Raw genomic sequence first — 21,456 nt, 5'->3', positions numbered from 1 at the left:
CATACAGTACCCAGTGCTGGGGCACCTGGGTGGCTCAGTGGTTGAGTGTTTGCCTTCTACTCAGGTCATGATCCCGGGGGTCCTGGGATTGAGCCCCCACATCAGGCTCCCTGTGGAGAGCCTGCTTCTCCCTCTGCCTATGTCTCTGCCTCTCTCTGTGTGTGTCTCTAATGAATGAATAAATAAAATCTTTAAAACAAAACAAATACCCAGTGCTCATTACTTCAAGTGTCCTTAATGCCCATCACCCAATTACCCCATCCCTCCACCTGCCTCCTTTCTAGCAACCTGCCTCCTTTTGTTTCCCAGAGTTAGGAGTCTCTTATGGTCTGCCTCCCTCTCTGTTTTTATCTAATCTTATTTTTCCTTCCCTAGGTGTGCTTTTATATTTTGTTAAATCTGTGCTCTAGCCAAAGATCATAAGACATGCTCTCATATTTTCTTCTAAAAGTTTTCTTGCTAGGTTCTCAAATTCCACTTGGATTTTTTTTTTTAATGTCATTCAAGAAAGAGTTCCAATTTTATTTTATTCTTTCCTCTGAATAACCAATTACTCATCACCATTTTTTAAAAACTGTCTTTTCTCCACTCATCTGCAAAGCCACTCTGTCATGTATATCTGCTGTCCATCTATGGCTGTGTTTCTGGGCTCTATTTTGTCCCAGTGCTCTCAATCTCTGCCCCTATTCCAATGCCACAGTCTTAACGATGGTACATTACAGTAAGTCTTGTGTACAACGCTGAGTCAGCCATCCTCTGCTGCATTTTCATGTGTGTTTCACCTACTCTTGTACCTTTCCATTCCTATTTTAAAATCAGCTTGTCCCGTTCCCAAAGAAACATAACCCAAAGAGTCACATGCTCCACTGACTGTGCCAGCCAGGTGCCCCAACATAAAAACAGATTTTTATTGGAATTGCAATAAAAGCCACATGTTCCTATGGAGAATTGACTTCTTTATCTTAATAACTTTTTCTGCCCATGTTCATATGTTTTCCTGTTTATTTAATTCACCTTTAAGATTTTTTTCTATCATTTTTTATAGTTTTCTTCATGAAGGTTTTAAACATCTTTTATAGATTTATTGCAAAGTATTTTATAGTTTCCTTTTTATTAGAATCCTTTTAAATTTTGTTTTCTTTAGGGACACCTGGGTGACTCAGCGGTTGAGCATCTGCCTTTGGCCCAGGGTATGATCCTGGAATCCCATGATCGAGTCCCATGTCGGGCTCCCTGCATGGGGCCTGCTTCTCTCTCTGTCTGTGTCTCTGCCTCTCCTTCTCTCTGTGTCTCTCATGAATAAATAAATAAAATCTTTTTTTTTTATTTTTGTTTTCTTTAGAATTCTTTTTCTAGATTTGTTGAGATATAATTTCTTCTTTAATTTTGTAAATGACATCTTTTTAAAAACTATGCTTTCCAACTCCTAGTGTCAGAACCATGGGAAAGCAATTGAGCTGCCTTGCTAAACTCTTGTATTAATTCTAATAATCTGCAAAATATCTTTTTCTATGGAAACAATCAAATAACCTGTGAATGATTCTATGGAAGTGATATGCAGTAGACTGAATAGTGAGCCCCCAAAGATGCCCACATCCCAACCCCTAAAACCTGTAAATATGCCACCTGACATGACAAAATGGACTTTGTAGATGTGACTAAATTAAAGGTCTTGAGATGGGAGAGTTGCCTGGATTACCTTGGTGGGCCTAGTGTTATCACAAGAGTCCTTTTGAGAGGGAGGCAGAAGGAAAATGAAGGCTGTGTGATGAGGTACAGGAGAGAGACCATTCAGTGGTATAAACAAATTTTGCTGTGAGGCATTTTGATGATGGAGATAGGGGCCCCTGGCCAAAAAATGTGAGCAGTGACTAGAAGCTGAGAAAATTAAGGAAACATTCTCTAGAGCCTCCAGGGGGAACACATCCCTGCTGGCACCTTGATTTTAACCTCTAAGACTTATTTCAGACTTTCAGAACTGCAAGAGAATAAATCAGTGTTGTTTTAAGACTCCACATCTGTAGTGATTTGTTATAGCAACAACAGAGAAACTAATACAGGCTTATGGAAGATAAACTTTGGAAGACATATCTGGTCTGAATTCGTTTTAATTCTGTTCTCTCATTTGCAAGTTTGGTGGTTTTAGACCTCTAACCTGGAATCTTGTCTCCTCAGAACAAGATAGAAGCTATTTTCTCCCTTTACAATCTTTGTATCATTTATTTCTTTTTCTTTTCTTCCTGTTCTGCCTGGTCAGACTCCCCAGATACAATGTTGAACAGAAAAATATTAGAGGACCGCCCCCCTTGTCATCTCCCTGATTTTAGATGATATTTTTTTTAAGTAATCTCTACACCCAATGTGGGACTTGAACTCACAACCCTGAGACCAAGAGTCACATGCTTCATTGACCAAGCCAGCCTGGTGCCCTTCATCTTGCTGATTATTTTTAAAAGATTTTATTTATGTATTTGACAGAGAGAGCACAAGCAGGGGGAGCAGCAGGCAGAGGGAGAGGGAGAAGTAGGCTCCTGCTGAGCAAGGAGCCTGATGCTGGGGCTGATCCCAGGACACTAGGATCATGACCTGAGCCAATGGCAAATGCTCAAGCAACTGAGCCACCCAGGCACCCGATCTTGCTGATTTTAACCAGAATGTTTAATACTTCACCATTTAAGTATTCTATTTAAGTATACTTCACCTTTTAAGTATTTAAGTATTCTATTTGAGAGGAGAAAAAGTATTTGCTGTAAAATATTGGTAGAGAGTTTCCTAAAATTAAAGAAATTTCCTACTCCCCATTGGCCAAGATTATTATTATTATTTTTAAGTAGGCTCCACACCCAGTGTGGAACCCAACATGGGCCTTGAACTCACAATACTGAGATCAAGACCAGAGCTGAAACCAGAAGATGGACACTTATCCAACTGAGTCATCCAGGGCCCCTGGCTAAGATTATCTTTAACATAAATGAGCGCCAAATGTTATCAAACACTTTTTCTATGCCTGTCAAGGTAATTATGTAAAATTTCTCCTTTAATCTATTATTGTGTTGATTTAGATGAATACTTTTTTTTTTTAAAGGTGGGCCAACTTTTCATTACTGAGCTAGAACCAGCTTGGTTCTATTGCATTCAGCGGGCTAACATTTTAACTAAAGCTTTTGCATCTACACTTACAAGTGAAACTGGCTACCCTCTGATATCCTTGACTAGTTTTGGTTCAGGGTTAGATAGGCTCACAAATTGAGTTGGGGAGTGTTCCCTATCCTGTTATTTTGGTTGATTCTTTTTATTTTAGAAATTAAGCATTTATTTACAGCTACAGAAGATTCAGTTTCTTAAATTCCACACACTCTTACCCACAAATACACTTCTACTGTGCTCATTATCCCTATATAAATAGATAATTTTTGGTTCAGTCAATATTCAACATTATCAGGATTTTGTAAATACTACATACTAATGAGCTGTATAGATTATATTTATTTATCCTTTCCTTTTTTAAAAAAAAGATTTTATTTACTTATTCATGAGAGACACACAGAGAGAGAGGCAGAGACACGGGTAGAGAGAGAAACAGGGTCCCTGCAGGGAACCCGATGTGGAACTCCATCCTGGAACCCCAGGATCATGCCCTGGACCAAAGGCAGACGCTCAACCACTGAGCCACCCAGGCATACCTACTTATCCTTTCCTATACAACTTTTGGCTTTCCCTAGAGTAAATTGGCCTTTTGGCCTCTTTCTGTTTGTTTGTTTATTTTGGCTTAGTTTTCTATATACCAATCAATAATTCTTCCTGAAACTATTGCATAGAACTGCAGATTTCTCAGTTCACTTAAATATTAGGTAACTGAACAATTGCAAGATTTTTGTGGAGAAATTTCTCCTGGAATTCTCTTGTTCTCTCCAAACTGTCCTGTCCTCTGTGCCTGTCTTCAGCTGTTTTGGGGACTCACCCCCTTTATATTCTTTTTGTCTCATTTCTGTATTAGAATCCTTGTGTCCTCAGGGCACCTGGGCGGCTCAGCCAGTTAAGTGTCTAACTCTTGATCTTGGCTCAGGTCTTGATCTCAGAGTGGTGAGTCTACTGGGTGTGAAGTCTACTTAAAAAAATAAAATAAAATAAATAAATAAATAAATAAATAAATAAATAAATAAATAAATAAATAAAATAGAATCCTTGTGTCCCTGTTTCCAGGTTTTCTTCTCTCTTGATTTACATGTTTTTTTTTTAATTTTTATTTATTTATGATAGTCACAGAGAGAGAAGGAGAGAGAGGCAGAGACAGGCAGAGGGAGAAGCAGGCTCCATGCACCGGGAGCCCGACGTGGGATTTGATCCTGGGTCTCCAGGATCACGCCCTGGGCCAAAGGCAGGCGCCAAACCGCTGCGCCACCCAGGGATCCCCTCTCTTGATTTACTAGCTCATTTTGGTGGGGCACATTCTTTCATTTAGAGAAGGGGTACTTGGAAGATAAAACTCCTGAGGCCTAACTTGTCTGAGTTTATCTTAATTCTCCACTGTCATTTACTGTGTTGATCGGTATAGAATTCTAGATAGGAATCGTCTTCCTTCAGAATCTTGAAGGTATGCAGTCTTTTACTTTCAGTCTTGTTGGTGAGAAGACCAAGACCGTTCCAATTCTCAGTTTTGTGTATGTGAGGCTTTTTTCCCCTGTCTTACTACTTTTATAATAATCTCTTCACTTCTCATGCTCTGACATTTCATAAAAATATGCTTTGATATAGATTATTTCCCTTGTTGCATTGGACTGTTAGGGTTTTTTTTTTTTTAAGATTTATTTATTTTATAGAGAGTGAGAAAGAGCACAAGCAGGGGAGGGGCAGAGGGAGAGGGAGAAGCAGACTCCCCACTGAGTAGGGAGCCCAACGTGGGGCTTGAACCCAAGACCCCAGGATCACTTAAGCTGAGCTGCTGAAGGTAGACACTTAACCAACTAAACCACCCTGGCATCCCGTTAGGGCCTTTTAGTTAGTGTTTAATAAACACAACCAAAAGAAAAGAAAATCTTAAAAAAAAAAATAGAAGCACCCTTCTGATGTTAAGTGAGATGTTACATCTGTCTGCTCAGATGTAAAAGTTAACGTATCAAAATGCTGATTTCGAGTCCTGAGTGTCTGGATGGGGCTTATCTCCCAGTGGTCTTCACAGTAGGGTGACCACGTGGGAACCCAGCTGTTTCACTGGGGCAATGCCACATGTCAATAGCGCTTTTCTCTCTCAGTCTAGCCCTTTTCCCAGAGAGGAAACTTCCTTCTTCCCTCCAGAGGTTGTAAGCTTGTCTGCCATCTTTTTGGCTGTAGGGTGGGAAGTTGAGTGGAGTGAGTGGGGGGGAGGGGGAACGTTTACCACTCACACATAGACTTTCGCTGACTTTGCATTTTCAGTACAGTTCCCTGTTTTCACCTGGTGTGTGGTAACTCTGAACCCAGGGCCTCTTGGTGTGAAGTCCCCATCTTTCTCCATGTGGGCAAAGTAGTCTCCTGGTTGTGCAGGTGGGAGTGGAACTCTGGGCATCTCACTGACCCTCAGAAGGACAGCCAAGATGTACCTCCAAGCTTCAGTCCCACCTCTTGTCCCCATCTTTAGGGAGATTCCAAGCAAGGAATCCGCTTGCTGTTTCTTATGGCACACCATGTCCCTTTCAGTTTTAAAGATTTTATTTATTTATCCATGAGAGACACAGAGAGAGGCAGAGACATAGGCAGAGGGAGAAGCAGGCTTCTTGTGAGGAGCCCTATGCAGGACTTGATCCCAGGACCCCAGGGTCATGACCTGAGCTAAAGGCAGAGGCTCAGCTGAGCCACCTAGATGCCCCCCCTTTCAGTTTTAAATGTTAGCTTTCTTCACTCTTTCTTTAAAATGAGTTACTGCTGAGTTTTCCAGCTTCCAAAATTTTCTTGACATGTCATATGTTCCTGTATCATCTCTCCAGTTCTTTGTCCTTGTGGATATATGCCTTTTCAGTTGTAATTTCTCTGCTAGCATTTGGAGGCTTTGGGGATGATGTGTTTTTAATGCCACACACACACTCACACACACACACACACACACACACACACACACACCCCAGTGTGGATGTAGGACCTGAGGGGAGGAACACAGAAAACCGCAGATAGTCTGCAGGGCCTCACTTGGGTCTGCAGCAGACTCTGGTTTTCAGAGGCCTCCCCACAGCTGGCCGACTGCCTGACGTGGTGTTCATTTGTGTGATGGAGTAGAGAGGAATTCTCCACGTGTGTGTTCAGACCAGTGGCATTTCTGCAAAGTGCAGCAGAGAAAGGGGCTACTGAACTGAGGAGAGGGAATCAGACTCAGCTGGAGCAAAAATCTCCTGGAAAAGTATTGACAGCCGAGATCTGGATGAAGCTCACCCACCTCAAGTTCTCTGTTGAGAGAGTTAATTCCCAAGGAGGCAATACTGGGTGCTCCTGAGGAACAGCCTAGGAGAGCAGAGTCCACCACCAGCCCCTGCTCAGACTCAGGGAGTGAGTACTGGTCTGACTCCAGCACCTGAGGCTGCCTCCCAGAAGTGAGCAAACAGCAGATCTCTCCTCCACAGAGAGCCCCCCCAGAGGCTAGTACCTGGTTAACAGCACTGGCCACCTCATTTCCAGTGTGGAGCAGATAGCCACAAACAGGAGAGCTGCCTCTTGGACAGGATGCTAACCTGCCCCTTGCATCCAGCAACCAAGGTCAGACAGGGCAGAGTCTGAAAGAGGAGAGTGGAGCTCTCCCGTGTGGCCAGGACTCCGTGGCCCATGGTGGAGGCATCATCTCAGAGATGACCGGGCAGTCCCCCATGCAAGTTCTAACCACACAGACCCCAGGACTCTGCTGCCCTGCGGTCAGGCCAAGAAGCAAAGAGAAGCCTCAAAGAGGTGGGAAAATGAGACAAGGGCCTGTAAGAATAAGCATGCTCTGGACTGTGTTCCAACACCACCAAGCAGTTCTCCGCTTCTCCATGAACACTAACGGGGTGTCCCACACTGTCTACCTAGGGATGGCAGCAAATCCCGCAGGCTAAGGGCTCGGTCCTACAAGGATGCCTGAGTTCACACACCTTTCTTAAGTCCAGGTTGTCACCTAGACTTCTTTTTTATTTAAGATTTTATTTATTTATTCGTGAGAGACACAGAGAAAGAGGCAGAGACACAGGCAGAGGGAGAAGCAGGCTCTCTGATGAACAGGGAGCCCAAGGTGGGACTCAATCCCGGGACTCCGGGATCATGACCTGAGCTGAAGGCACATGCTCGACCACTGAGCCACCCTGGTGTCCTGTCACCTGGACTTCTGACCAACTGACTATAAATTGGAGGTTTCCACAACCCCTTCCTCAGGTTTGAGTAATTTGTTAGAACAGCTCACAGAGCTGAGGGAACCGGCTTTCTACATTTCCCAGTTTATTATAAAGGATATGACGAAAGATACAGATGCCCAGCTAGATGAAGAAGTCCAGAGGGCCAAGTCATGAAGCATCCCGAGCTCAGGAACTCCTGTCCCCATGAATCCTGGCACATGGATGCATTCACCCACCCAGAAGCTCATCAAATCTCCTTGTTTAAGAGCTTTTATGCAACTTAATTTGCAATGCCCTCCTTTCCTTAAATCAGTGAATGGAGCCCAAAGTTCCAGTCCTGTAATCAATGGTCTTTTTTGGTGAAGAGTTGACTTAGTAGAGCCCCCAACCACCCTATGTCACTTGAGTAGCATGAACTCAGTTGTGATTAAGAGGCCTTGTTATAAATAACAAAAGGTACTCCCATTACTGAGGAAATTACAAGAGTTTTAGGAGCTCTGTGCGAGGAACTGGGGATGGAGATCAAATATATTTGTTATTATAGCACAGAGGCTGACCTCTCATCCGCAGCAATAGCTGCTTCTACTTTCCAGGGGGTGCCATGACTCACATCAGTGAGGAAATTATTCTCCACACAACCCTTCCCTTCATGCAGGTGGGTGAGGGAGGGACAGGAAAGGCTGGGCAGCAGCCACTGTCAATGCTTTGCCCACCGCGCCCTGGCCCCCTGGGCTGTGTTTTATGCAGACTGGTTCTCCCCATGCCTGCACCTGCAGCTCTTGGTAGAAAGCCAGGGAATGTATGTGCCCCTAGGGCCAGCCATCAGCCAAAGACTGACAAACACAGGGGGATAATCCTCCCACTCTCTGGCTCCCCAATGGGGGCAATTTTAAGGCTTTAAGGTGTCCCCAGGGTTCCCATGAGGGACTGAGCCAGAGCTACCCTCCTTCAACATTGCTTGCTGTCACATCTTTCCTCGGCTTCCTTTCCAGGTCCGATCCCCCACTCCCTGCCATTTGAATGCTTAAATAAATAATTTTCATATGAATCTCCTTCTCCAAATCTGCTTCTGGAAACTTAAGCTAACACAGCCTCATATTTCAGAGTCCTTGCTGGCTCTGTTACTAAAAATGGAAAGACGGGGTAGCCCTTTGTTTATAAAGCACAATGACAATGCTGCAGGTTGAAAATGTAGACCCTGAGATGAGGAAAGAATGCAGAATTGTTTCTTTACATTGAAGGGAGAGGTTGGGCTTCTGAAGGGTGCCTGGCATGGCAAGGAGGACAGGAAGCTGGAAGCTTGAGGCGGAGAAGGGGCTGAGCAGCTGGGCAGTAGGAAACCCCTCGATTGCACCATGCCTTCCATAAAGGCTCCTGGCACACCCCCCCCCGTGGGTGTGATGTCTGGAGCAGGAGGAACCCAGTGAAAAGGGTCTTTGGGAAGCGATGCTGCAGTGCAGACCAGCAGGATGGGAAAGCAAGGTGCTCCCAAAGCAGGAACTCTGAGCCAGAGAAAACTAAGGAAAACATAATCCATCAAACGTGCACTGCACGCCCCCCCCCACACACACATACACGTGCATGCATATGCACACACACACACACCAGTCCACCAAGAGGTGGAAAAGCATAAAACACCCTCCTTTGAGATCTGATTAATGCATGAAGTGACAAACTTGAAGTAACTAAAGGTATAAGTTCCAAAATCATCCCAAGAATATGCAAAGGTGTCTTCAACATTGAGGGGATCCCTGGGTGGCTCAGCGGTTTAGCGCCTGCCTTCGGCCCAGGGCACGATCCTGGAATTCCAGGATCGAGTCCTGCATCAGGTTCCCTCCATGGAGCCTGCTTCTCCCTCTGCCTGTGTCTTTGCCTTTCTTTCTCTCTGTGTCTCTCATGAATAAATTTAAAAAAATTTTTTTTAAAGGTGTCTTCAATATTGAGACAGCATTTCTCAATTAAAATTGGGGTTACATGGGCCTGGCTCCAGGCCATAAATTTGATTCAAGTCTATTACATTCATTTTTTTAATTTTATTTATTTTAGAGAGAAAGCATGAGCAGGGGGAGGGCAGAGGGAGAGGAGAGAAGCAGACTCCCCATTGAGCACAGAGTCCAACTTGGGCTCGATCCCACAATCCCAAGATCACAACCCAAGCCAAAATCAAGAGTCAAATACTTCACCATATGAGCCACCCAGGCGCCTGTATTCCATGAATTTTGGGCCTCCTTGACCATTGGCTACCTCATTATCATGGCAAAAGATAGGCATAGAAGAGACAAAGCCCAACATGCAAGCACATTTTAAGTCTCTGCTCAATCATGTGTACCAATATCCCATTGGCCAAAGTAGGTCATATCACAGACCAAAATCAAGGTGCAATAAAGTACATTTCTTGCATGGATCTGCAGTGTAAAACTAATTATTTGCTGAATAATCATCTAACCTACCACAGGCTGAATCTTGGACAACCAAGGGATGTTGTTCTAGGGAGAAGTGGGAGGAGTATGTGTTCCATAGAGAGGAACGACATCAGGAAGGTCAGAGAGACACAAGGTTGTGTGGCACATTTAAAGAATGGCAGGTGGTTTGAAGGACAGGACACTGGTGAGAGATGTTGAGTATGTGCAGGAGCTAAGTCTGGAGAGAAAGGTAAGAGCCAGTATCTCAGGATAGGAGGAAACCCAAAAGATCTAGGTAGATTTTTTAAAAGATTTTATTTATTTATTCATAAGAGACACAGACAGACACACATAGGCAGAGGGAGGAGCGGGCTTCCCACAGGGAGCCTGATGTGGGACTCCATCCCAGGACCCTGGGATCAGGCCCTGGGCTAAAGGCAGACTCAACCGCTGAGCCACCCAGGTGTCCCAAGATTTGGATAGATATGAGCAAGGTAAGAGGTCTGTCCTCCCTGTTAGGTTTTCTTTCTTTCTTTTTTTTTTTTAAGATTTTATTTATTTATTCATGACAGACACACACACACACACACACACAGAGAGGCAGAGAGAGGGAGAAGCCTGATGTGGGACTCAATCCCAGGTCTCCAGGATTATGCCCTGGGCCTAAGGCAGGCGCTAAACCACTGAGCCACCGGGGCTGCCCCCTGTTAGGTTTTCAAGGGACTCTTGCCTTGTCTCTTGAAGTCTCTACTTCTTGGCAGAAAAAAACCCTTCCATCACCCTTCTTGCTCTCTAGGGAACTGAAATTACCTTCACCTCAGTATTCAAGTGAGGAACTGCACCAATTCTCCTTTTTCTTATCACCTCCCATGCCTTGCGTAGCATCTAGTAAATGTTTGTCATATATACCCCTAAAGAGTGTAAGCGACTCAGAATTTTTTTGTCCAAATTATTTTTTTTTCTAATAAGGCATACTTATTCAAAGAATGTCACACTGCCTGTTGGCAGATATAACTACCTTCACACTTCGGTGATAGCCTTCCCAGATTCTATGCAATGTAATTACATAATTAGAATCATTGTTATGTTTAACCGGTTTTTTTTATATCAACTCAAAATGTAACAACTCAAAACATAAACCTATCACATCCTTCTTAATGGCTGCATTGTACTTTGTTGCATGGTTATGCCGTTTATTCAATCTCTTAACTTTCACCATTAGAAATAATAGTCTGAAGATATCCTTCAAATACATCTTTGCTCCCTGATGTACTTGGTTGTCTAGTTAAATTGCTAGACATAGTTTGTTCAAATGAATACCCACTTAACCTTTTTACATATCATTAAATTGCCTGTCAGAATGGTTATATCAATATACAATCCTACTTCACACACTTGACATTACTGGATATTTTATACATGGCTAATATGAACAATTTTATCTCATTGTTATTTAATGGAACAATGACTTTTTTATTTCTTTGTAAAAAAAATATGTTTTTAAATTAGATCTCTCCCAGCAGAGCTATCAGCATATGTGAGGGGAGGACACAGATATTTTAGAAGAGAGGGATGATTAAGTTAGAAACAAATTAATAAATTAGAAAGTTAAAAATAACTAGATTTTGATAAATAAAACTAGAAGCTGGTTCTTGGAACAAAAGAGGGAAAAGAAGAAGGAAAGAAAAATTATCAAGTACAAGGAGAAAAATAAGAGATAAAACATGTTAAGCACAGTGCCAGATATAAGGAATAGGGTCTTCACTTCTGCATATAAAAAATATAAATTATTAGAAAATTCTATATTAAAGCTTATGTTAATATATCTGAAAATTTATCAGAAATGAATGGTTTTCCTTGAAAATATGAGTTCCTAAAATTGACTCTAAAGAACCTATATACCATAATTTACCAAAAGCCATTGATAAAATGGAAAAATGTCTCCAAGCAACAGAGCCCCAGATGGTTTTATGAATGACTTCTAGGAAATCTTATTTTAAAATACCATTTCTGTGTTATTTAAACTAGACATTTACACTAGCATAGGAAAAGATGTAATTTATAATACAAAAATGCAATACATTTTATAATACAGAAGACTAACTAGGCACTTACAGATATGAAAGCCTTAAATAAAATATTAGTAAGTTAAATCCAACAGTGTATTAAAAGAATTGTGCACTGTGATCAAGTAGTGTTGATTCCAGGAAGAATGATTAAGAAATCTGTGCTGAATCAAGCATTCTGTAATACATCAGATGGTGAAAGGAAAAAAGCATATGATCATCTCAATATATGCCAAAAATGCATTAATTAAAGCATGACATATATTTCTGATAACAATGACAATGGCACTGACAATGATTATGATAAATACCTTAGTAAGCAAAGAACAGAAAAGCCAAGGATACTTTCTTTTTTTAATCAGAAGCCACAAGCAACAAACTTAATGGTATAACATTAAACTTTGGGAATGTTCCAATTAAATGAAATGTTCACTGTAATTGCTATTAATCAAAATGTTTCTGAAATCTTAGAACAATGCCATTAACGAAGAAAAGGAAATAAAAGCAATAGATTAAAAAAAAAAAACAGCAAATAATCTTCATTTCCAGATTATATTCTTTTCTTCCTAGAAATTCCATGAAAACCAATTGAAAATATTATGGAAACTAATAATAGATGTCAATTAGGGGAGGATTGATTTGTGTTGTTTTGTTTTTGAGAGAAAGAGAGAATGCACTCCCAAGAGCTAGTGGGGGGAGGGGCAGAGGGGGAGAGAGTCTTAAGTAGGTTCTGTGCTCAGCTTGGAGCCCCATAAGGGCTCAGTCTCACAACTCTGAGATCATGACCTGAGCCAAAACCAAAAGTCAGATACTTAAGCGACTGACCCACCCAAGCACCCCTAAAGTGGTTTAATATAAGAAATAGACAAATCTACAACTTTCTTATATACTAACCATAACCAGTTAGTAAATGTAATGGGAGAGAAAAAGGAGATTCTAGTCATAATTGCAACAATAACTGTAGAATACCTGTGTGTGACTATGATTTAAATATATGACACATGAAGAAAATATATGAAATATAAATAAAATATTCCTAAAACAAACAAAAAACCCTTAAAAAGTTGGAGAGAGAGACCACATCTCAAGATATAAAAATGTTAGTTTTTCCTGAATTATTTTATGAAGTTAATGAAGTTTCTTTTTTAAAAAAAGAGTTTAGGCCCATCTCCTCCTCTCTCCTTTCTGCCGCCATCCTTGTTGCATGTGGTTGTGATCGCCATGTCTTCTCACAAGACTTTCAGAATCAAGCGATTCCTGGCCAAGAAACAAAAGCAGAATTGTCCTATTCCCCAGTGGATTCGGATGAAAACTGGTAATAAAATCAGGTACAACTCCAAGAGGAGACACTGGAGAAGAACCAAGCTGGGTCTATGAGGAAGCATCGCAGATCATGAAATAGCATAGTTGGCACACATATTTAAGCCACATGGAGATCACATGTTCCTATCCTATCAATATGGAAACATCCTCCCTACCTGGCCAATAGACATGTCTTATCAAGGGAATGATTTTCTCTGTTACTATGCCTCTATACCAGTAGGTTGGTTCAGTAATAAATGTGAGACCTTTCAGCTGAAAAAAAAAATTATTTATTTATTTGAGAGAGAGAGAGCAAAAGCAGGGGGTGTGGAGCAGCAGAGAGAGAGGGACAAGCAGACTCTCTGCTGAGCAGGAAGCTTGACACAGGCCTCAATCCCAGGACCCTGAGATCATGACCTGAGCCAAAGTCAGATGCTTAACTGACTGAGCCACCCAGGTGCCCCAAAATTAATGTAGTTTCAATTCAAATCCCTATGGGATAACTTTTGGAACTTGAAAGATTGATTCTAAAGTTGTCTGAGGGCAGCCCCTGTGGCACAGCAGTTTGGCGCCACCTGCAGCCTGGGGTGTGATCCTGGAGACCCGGGATCGAGTCCCACATCAGGCTCCCTGCATGGAGCCTGCTTCTCCCTCTGCCTGTGTCTCTGCCTCTCTCTCTCTGTGTCTATGAATTAACAAGTAAAATCTAAAAAAAAAAAAAAAAAAAAGAATATAGAAATCTCTTTGTTATAAAAAATAAAAAAAAAAATAAAGTTGTCTAAAAGAAGGTATACTTGAAGCCAAGAAATTTTTGGTGGGCTTTTAGCCCCACAGAATAAAGAGTACATTTCCCATTCTCCCTTGCAGCAAAGTATGTTCCTGTGACTAAGTTTTGACCAATGAAAGTGTTTTGTTGCTGCATCCCAGAAACCTTTCTTTAAAAATGGATTCATGCATCATTTCCCTTCTAACCCCTTTCTCTACCCTGCTGCTTGGAACATGATGATGTCTGAGGATGAGGATGTATAGGCTAGACCTTGAGAATGAAGGTCAGTCTAATAACAACACAGCAGAAAGCTGGAAAGAATCTGGTTTCCAGAGGTTTTCATGAAAGTGAAAAGCCACATCAGCTCCAGATTGCCTACATCTGGACCTTAACATGAACGAGAACAGACTATCTTATTTAAGCCACTGTTATTTGGGGTTTTCCTCATTCACAGGTGAATCTCACCCTATTATAATATTTTCCCCATGCTTATATAATTATATTAAGACCTATATAAAGACACACACGCAAGTTTTATGTAGGTTTCTGTCATTGTTTTGAGGGAGAAGACAACTTTCTTGATCTTGCTTTCCTGAGTTTATACAACCTTGTGACATTTCCTCCACTTCAACTAGTATAGCTCTAATACATATATATATTTTTTTAAGATTTACTTATTTATTTTGAGAGAGAGAGAACACAAGTGGGAGGGGCAAGGAAAGAAGGAAAGAGAATCTCAAGCAGATTCTGTGCCCAGTGCAGAGCCTGACACAGGGCTCAATCCCACAACCGCGAGATCACAACCCGAGCAGAAACCAAGGGACACCCAACCAACTGCATCACTCAGATGCCCTTTTAATACATTTTTTGATGGCTTCAAAAAAGTACCAAAATTTATTCCCTCATCTTCTCACTATTGGGCACCTGCTTTGTTTCTGATTTTCCCCCCACTCTTACAATGTAATAAGCATAGGTTCTTGTCTTCTGATGCTTTTTTCTAAGGGACAGAATCCTATATACTTCTACCCTTGGTTGGACCACTTCACATCTTAATGGAGGGCAAGAATAATACTTGATTTGCCTAAATACCTAAGCCAACTGGATGAAGGGGTATGCATTTTAAATTTTAACAGATGTCAATAGATTACTTTCCAAAAAGACTAAAACACTTACATTTCCATCAGCAGTGTATGAGAGCACCATTTCTCAATATCCCTACAGGCAATAGTTCTTTTTTAATTTTTAGCAGTCTGGAGGATATAAAATATTGTTACCTCAGTTTGCTCTTCTTGGACTATAATCAATATCTGGTAATGTAAGACTCCTGTCCCTTCTTTTCATAGTTTTCAGACAAGATCACTTTATCCAGTTTAAACAAAACTTTATGGGATTAAGAATGGAATTATAATAAATTGATATATAAATTTAGAGAAAATTAGAATTTTTGTATTAAGCCTTTCCATCCAAGAACATGGTAAAGCTTTTTATTGGGTTAGTTCTTTTATATCTTTCAATAAACTTTATAGTTTTTTTTATTTAGCTTTTCCAAAGCCTTTCTTGTTAAATTTATTCTTAAATATTTTTTAGTTTTTGGAGCTATTATAAATAAAACATTTTCATATTTCCATTTTTAGGTATTTATTGGTAAAATAGAAAAATGCTATGATTTTTTGTATATCTTATAACAAGACACCTTCTCAAATTATCTTATTCATATAATTATATTTTTTACTGGAACCTCTCATATTTTCATGTTAAATAATAGCATTAGAGAAAAATTTTATTTCCAATGCTTAGTAAGTTATTTCATTTTCTTTTTTGGCACTTTCTAGGACCACCAAGACCAGGATAAATAATAAAGACCAAGTTTTGTGGTTTGTTTGTTTCTTAAGATTTTATTTACTTATTTGACAGAGAGAGAAAGCAACCCCAAGCAGGGGGAACAGCAGGCAGAGGGAGAAGCCCCAATGTGGGGCTTAATCCCAGGACCCTGGGATCATGACCCAAGCAGAAGGCAGACATTTAACCAATTGAGCCACCCAGGCACCCCATTTCATGGATTTTGTATTCCTTTCCTTCAATTGCTAGTGCTCCTATATACTTATACCCTTGGTTGGACCACTTCACATCTTACCGGAGGGCAAGAATAATACTTGATTTGCCTGCCACTCCATCTCTAGCATCCAAAATAGGGCTGGGAACATACTATAAAAAGGAAAAACATATATGTATTTCAAGAAGGAGAAAGTAGCCAAATGTTGAGTTCTGCTAAGATCAAATAAGATAGGAATTCAAAAGTGCATTTTAGATTTAACAATAAGTTCACTGATGAACTTAGTGATAGTATTTTAGTGGAAAGAGCAGAAGCCACAGGACAAAAATTTTGGAAGACCTCAAGGAACGTTTTGTACAAACATTTACGGCACTGAGCTCTCCTAGTGTTTATGAGACCCTGAAAACATTTCAGGGTAGTGGAGCTCTTGGTACACATGGAGAGCTGAGAGCTGAGCAATAGTCATGTTAAGGACTTTGTACTTAAACTTAAACTTAGCTACCATAGGTAGCTAAGGAAGAATTTAAACTAAAGAATCATACCATTAGAGTTGCTTTTTTAGAAAGGTCATTCTTTCTAATTTTTTTTTAAGATTCTTAATTCTTATTTATTCATGAGAGACACAGAGAGAGAGGCAGAGACACGGACAGAGGGAGAAGTAGGTTCCCCTCAGGGGAAGTCCCCAATGTGGGACTCCATCCTGGGACCCTGGGATCAAGCCCTGAGCGGAAGGCAGTGATGGCTCAACCACTGAGCCACCCAGGTGTCCCTGAGTCATTCTTTCTAAAGAAAGAGAGTACTATTTCCTGAATTCACCCATTCCTCTCCATCCTTATTTGCATTGCCTTTTCCTGGATCACCTTTCCTACCCCCTCTTAACGTGTGGGTTCCTGTGGCAACCTCCTGGTCTCATTCTTATCACTCCTCTGTCTGTCACACCAGCTTCCAAGGTAATCCCTTTGTTTTGCTTTTGGTTTTGGTTTTGTTTTTCAGATGAATCTTCTTGAGATTACAAATCTAATCATGTCATTCTTCTGCTTAAAGTACATTTTTGGGATCAGTAAAGCACTGTCCCAGCTTCTATGGTTTCTAGCCTTCCCAGGTGAGTGCCCAAGGGCTCAACATCCATTCCTTAGTTGGGTAGAATTTTTATCTGGGGATTGACCTATTCTTGGGACTCCTAGGGAGAAAGATGGTTTCTGCTTTAGGAAAACAGAACCTGATGAAGATCCAGTGAGCATCCTTTGAGCTTTTGGGTGCAGATTTCCTCAGAATTGTTTATTCTCCCACCCTGGAACCAGTTTAAATGGTGCTAAAAGCTGGTGATGGTGCTTATCCCATTCCTCTGCTGCATGTTCCCTACAGAAGGCCCTGATGTCCTCATTCTGTTGGGATAATAGGGTGAATTCTCTGGAAACCATCTGGTCTGTAAATCTGTGTCTGAGAAAGGAATCCGGAAGATTTGGATGGATTTGGCGAAAAGTTCTTCTTAGAAGACTTCACAATCCAACCAGTTCAAGACTAGAATTCAGTAATTATAATGGTGACAGTAATATGGCAGAACTGTTTTCCTTCCATATCTTTCTCCCCTCCTCCTCAAAGTCTGGTCCCTCCTGAGGCCAAGATTGTAGAGGTAGTAAGACTTGGTCAGGTTCTGAATATGTTTGGAATTAGGGCTGATGGGACTTGCTGACAAATTGGATGCAAGGTGAAAGAGAGAGATGGATCAGGATGACTCCAAGGTGTTTAGTCTAAGCAATCGGAAGCAAGAAGTTGCTATTTATTGACATGAAGGAAGTGATACAATGAGCAAGTTTTGAAGAGGTCTAGAGTTTAATTCCATGTTATATTTGAGATGCTATTAGACATCAAAAAGGACATCAAGCAGGTAGTTGGGCATATAAGCCCAGAGATTTGGGGGGAAGCCTGGATTGGATATATAAATCTGGGAGTGTTCAAAGCCATGAAACTGGATGAGGTCACCAGGAAGTAAGTGGAAATAAAGCGGGAAAACAGAAAATCAGGAAGATTTGTATGGTGCCTGGGGAAGAGTTGTTCTTAGAAAACTTTACAATCTGGACGCCAGGGTGGCTCAGTGGTTGAGTGTCTGCCTTTGGCTTAGAGCGTTATCGGGACTGAGTCCCCCAACGAGCTGCCTGCAAGAAACCTGCTTCTCTCACTACCTATGTCTCTGCCTCTCTCTGTGTGTCTCTCATGAATAAATAAAATAAAATAAAATAAAATAAAATAAAATAAAATAAAAAGACTTTACAATCAAACCAGTTCAAGACTAGGATTCAGTAGTAATATGGTGACAGTGATGAGGCAGGACTGTTTTCCTTCCAACATTTAGGTAGGAAACCCAACATTTAGATGGGAAGATGAGGGAGAACCAATAAAGGAAACTAAGAAGGAACATTCATTGAAGTAGAAGGAAAACTTTAAAAATGCAGTGTCATGGAAGCTAAGCACAGAAAGTATTTCTAGGGGATCCCTGGGTGGCGCAGCGGTTTGGCGCCTGCCTTTGGCCCAGGGCGCGATCCTGGAGACCCGGGATCAAGTCCCACATCGGGCTCCCGACGCATGGAGCCTGCTTCTCCCTCTGCCTATGTCTCTGCCTCTCTCTCTCTCTCTCTCCCTCTCTCTCTGTGACTATCATAAATAAATAAAAATTAAAAAAAATAAATTTAAAGAAAGTATTTCTAGGAACACATCAATTGCCAAATGCTGCAGATAAGTTGTATTAGCCCCAGTAGAACTGGCTGCCATAATAGAGACATTAAAGACATCCCCATATCTCAGTGGCATGAGCAATATAAGTGTATTTCTCACTCACGTACAGTATATTCAGCAGCAGAGAAGAATGATAAAAGGAGGGGAGAAGAAGCTCTTTGCTCCATAAAAATATTCAGAGTCCATGTTGACAGAGGCTGAATTATCTTCAACTTGTGGCTTTCAAGGGCACTCAAGGTATCAATGTCCAGCCAGTAAATGTTGGTGGGAGATGAGAATAGTACACAGAAAGTATAATGGTAAGAGTCTGGCAAGAAATAGCACACTCAAGCTGCGTAATTTTAGAAGCATTTGATTAAAAGATTATCTATAAAGGTAGGAGCAGGGGCAGGAAAACTGTGAAAGGATTTCCATGACCATGAGATGGTTGATGGTAGTAGCTGTTACCATCTTAGACTTGAAGAGATAAGAGAAAGCAATGATTAGTGGACTCAAGAGAGACAAAGAACTATGTGGTAGAGATGCCTGACTGAAGCTTTGGTAGAGGCAGATAGCCAACTAAAAACAAGCATACAGGGACCAATCCAGGGGAACAAATTGCCTGACCTTCTTCCTTCCTGCCTCCAATCTCCTGCAGGTACTTCCCAATGACTCAAGCCATCCAGAAATGAGAAGGCTCATTACTAAAATCCCTAGTGGCCAGGCTCTTAAGGCACAGACCAGGGTGGGAAAAGGTGAAGAGTGGATTTGGAGGAACAGATATCCAGCATGGAATGTTTCTGTAACTCAGGCTTGGGAGGCACATATATCCCTTCCACCCACATTCCATTGGCCAGAACCCATCATATGGCCACATCTAACTACAGATTAAGAAATCAAGTGCCCAAAAGGAGGAAAGGAGAGATTTGGTGAATGGCAAAGTAGAGCACTCTCTACTGTGTGGCCAAGGAAGATAACAACTGAGCATTGACCATTGGATTTAGCAATATGGAAGCAATTGGTAATCATGATAATCCAGTCATGAGTGTGAAAACCTGATAAGAATAGATGCAAGAGAGAATGCGAGGAGAAGAATCAGAGATAGCAATTGCTAACAACTTCTTTCAGTCAGTTTTGCTGAAAAGGGAATCAAAGCAAAAAGGTGATAGCTAGAGGGTTGTGAGATCAAAGAAGTTTGCTTTGTTTTTCATGGTGAAGAAATAAAAGCATGTTTTATGCTGATGGGAATGTTCCAGGGGAGAGAAAAAATTGATGATGCAGGAAAGGGCAAATTGCTGGAGTGATGTCCTTGAGGAAGCAAGAAAGGATGAGATCTAGCCATAAGCTGAAGGTTGGCCTTGGAAAAGAATCCAAGCAGTTCATCTGTAGGAACAGTGAAGAAAGCAGAATATATGGACAGAGTCCTGGTAAGGAAGAAATGTGGTGGGGAGCTTGTTGGAGGTCCTTTCCAATCACCTGTATTTTCTCAGTGTAACAAAAAGGAAAGCTAGCTGAGAGTGAGTCCAGAGGAGGAATTTGGGGGATTTAAATAGAAATGAGACAATGCAACTTAGTTACCTAAGATGGTGTGAGAAAAAAAAAAAGAAAAAGAAAAAAAATAAAAGATGGTGTGAGAAATGATGTCCAGAAGTTAATCTTCCCATTGGAGATGGTCCAATTGTCTCTGAGACAGGTGAAAGGCCCTGCCTCTCTCCATTCTGTCAGTAGCCCTTTCCTTGCCCTAACCCAACATCAGAATTGGAAAATAAGCATAGAGAGAGAGCACTTACAAGGCCCAAGCTCTGCTCTAAACACTTCATATATACTTAGGCATAGTAATGCCATGCAGTAGATACTACTTTTTAAAAAAAATTTATTTATTCATGAGAGGAAAAGAGAAAGTGCAAGTGTGAGGGAGAGGGAGAGGAAGAGAGAAACCCCACCAGACACTGCACTCAGTGCAGAGCCCCACATGGGGCTCGATCTCACGACCCTGATATCATGACTGGAGCCGAAACCAAGAGCCATATATTCAACGGACTGCACCCAGGTGCCCCAACAGTAGGCACTACTATTATCATACCTCCTTTTCATAATGAGGAAACCCACACACAGGCAAGTAATACAGTAGATTATTGAGCTGAATTCAACTCGGGCAGTCTGGCTCCAGGCTCTTGAATCCTATGTCTCTATCTGTATGTATTAGATGTGTCAGAGATAATCACTAGAGGGGGTTGTGCTTGAGAGAAGGAAATACAACTTTGAAAGGGTGAGGAGCTGTGGCCAGGTAGATGGGGATGAGGATTGGTGGGTGGGACGCCTGGGTGGTTCAGTTGGTGAAGTGTCTGCCTTCAACTCAGGTCATGATCCCAGGGTTCTGGGATCCAGCCCTGCATTGAGATCCCTGCTTAGTAGGACACCTGCTTCTCGCTTTCCTGCTCCCCCTGCTTGTGTGCTGGCATGCTCTCTCTGTCACAAAAATAAAATCTTAAAAAAAAAAAAAAAAAGGAGAGGATTGGTGGGGACTTGCTACTGGAAGACAGGTGGCCACATGGTGACCCAGGGAGCCTGGGACCAAAAGGCAGAGCCAGTATCCGAAGTACAGGGACAAGTTGAACAGGCCTGCATCAGTCAGCATATAATGCTTGATTTAATCTTGACTTAATGTTCCCTTGGTTTCTGTGTGTGTCACTGGCTAACAGAATCTGCTGTGTTTCCATGATGGAGGGGTGTGGTACCGTGGTGGGAGCAATAATGATGATGTGGTAAAACAGCTCTCAGTCAATGCGTGCTTCATCAGTGAACAATGAATCCATGAAGAATTTTA

General features: G+C 41.5%; 1 protein-coding gene and 1 long non-coding RNA gene across 2 annotated transcripts in view; both read left to right on the top strand.

Moving 5' to 3' along the window:
• LOC140618471 (uncharacterized) overlaps positions 1–21,456 on the top strand; it is a 54,583-nt gene that overhangs the window by 5,104 nt on the left and 28,023 nt on the right. The window lies entirely within an intron of this gene.
• On the top strand, positions 12,828–13,550 carry LOC140617887 (large ribosomal subunit protein eL39-like). Its single transcript, XM_072799762.1, has one exon. The coding sequence runs from the start codon at positions 13,018–13,020 to the stop codon at positions 13,171–13,173; it is 156 nt and encodes a 51-aa protein (XP_072655863.1). The 5' UTR covers positions 12,828–13,017; the 3' UTR covers positions 13,174–13,550.

The sequence above is a fragment of the Canis lupus genome, chromosome 26, assembly GCF_048164855.1.
Source record: "Canis lupus baileyi chromosome 26, mCanLup2.hap1, whole genome shotgun sequence".
Classification (NCBI taxonomy): domain Eukaryota; kingdom Metazoa; phylum Chordata; class Mammalia; order Carnivora; family Canidae; genus Canis; species Canis lupus.
The sequence above is the reverse complement of the archived record's forward strand: the minus strand, read 5'-3'. Positions and strand labels throughout refer to the sequence as shown.

What these genes read in the sequence shown, in the direction of transcription:
- LOC140617887 (XM_072799762.1), top strand. Translation starts at nt 13,018, where the DNA reads ATGTCTTCTCACAAGACTTTCAGAATCAAGCGATTCCTGGCCAAGAAA.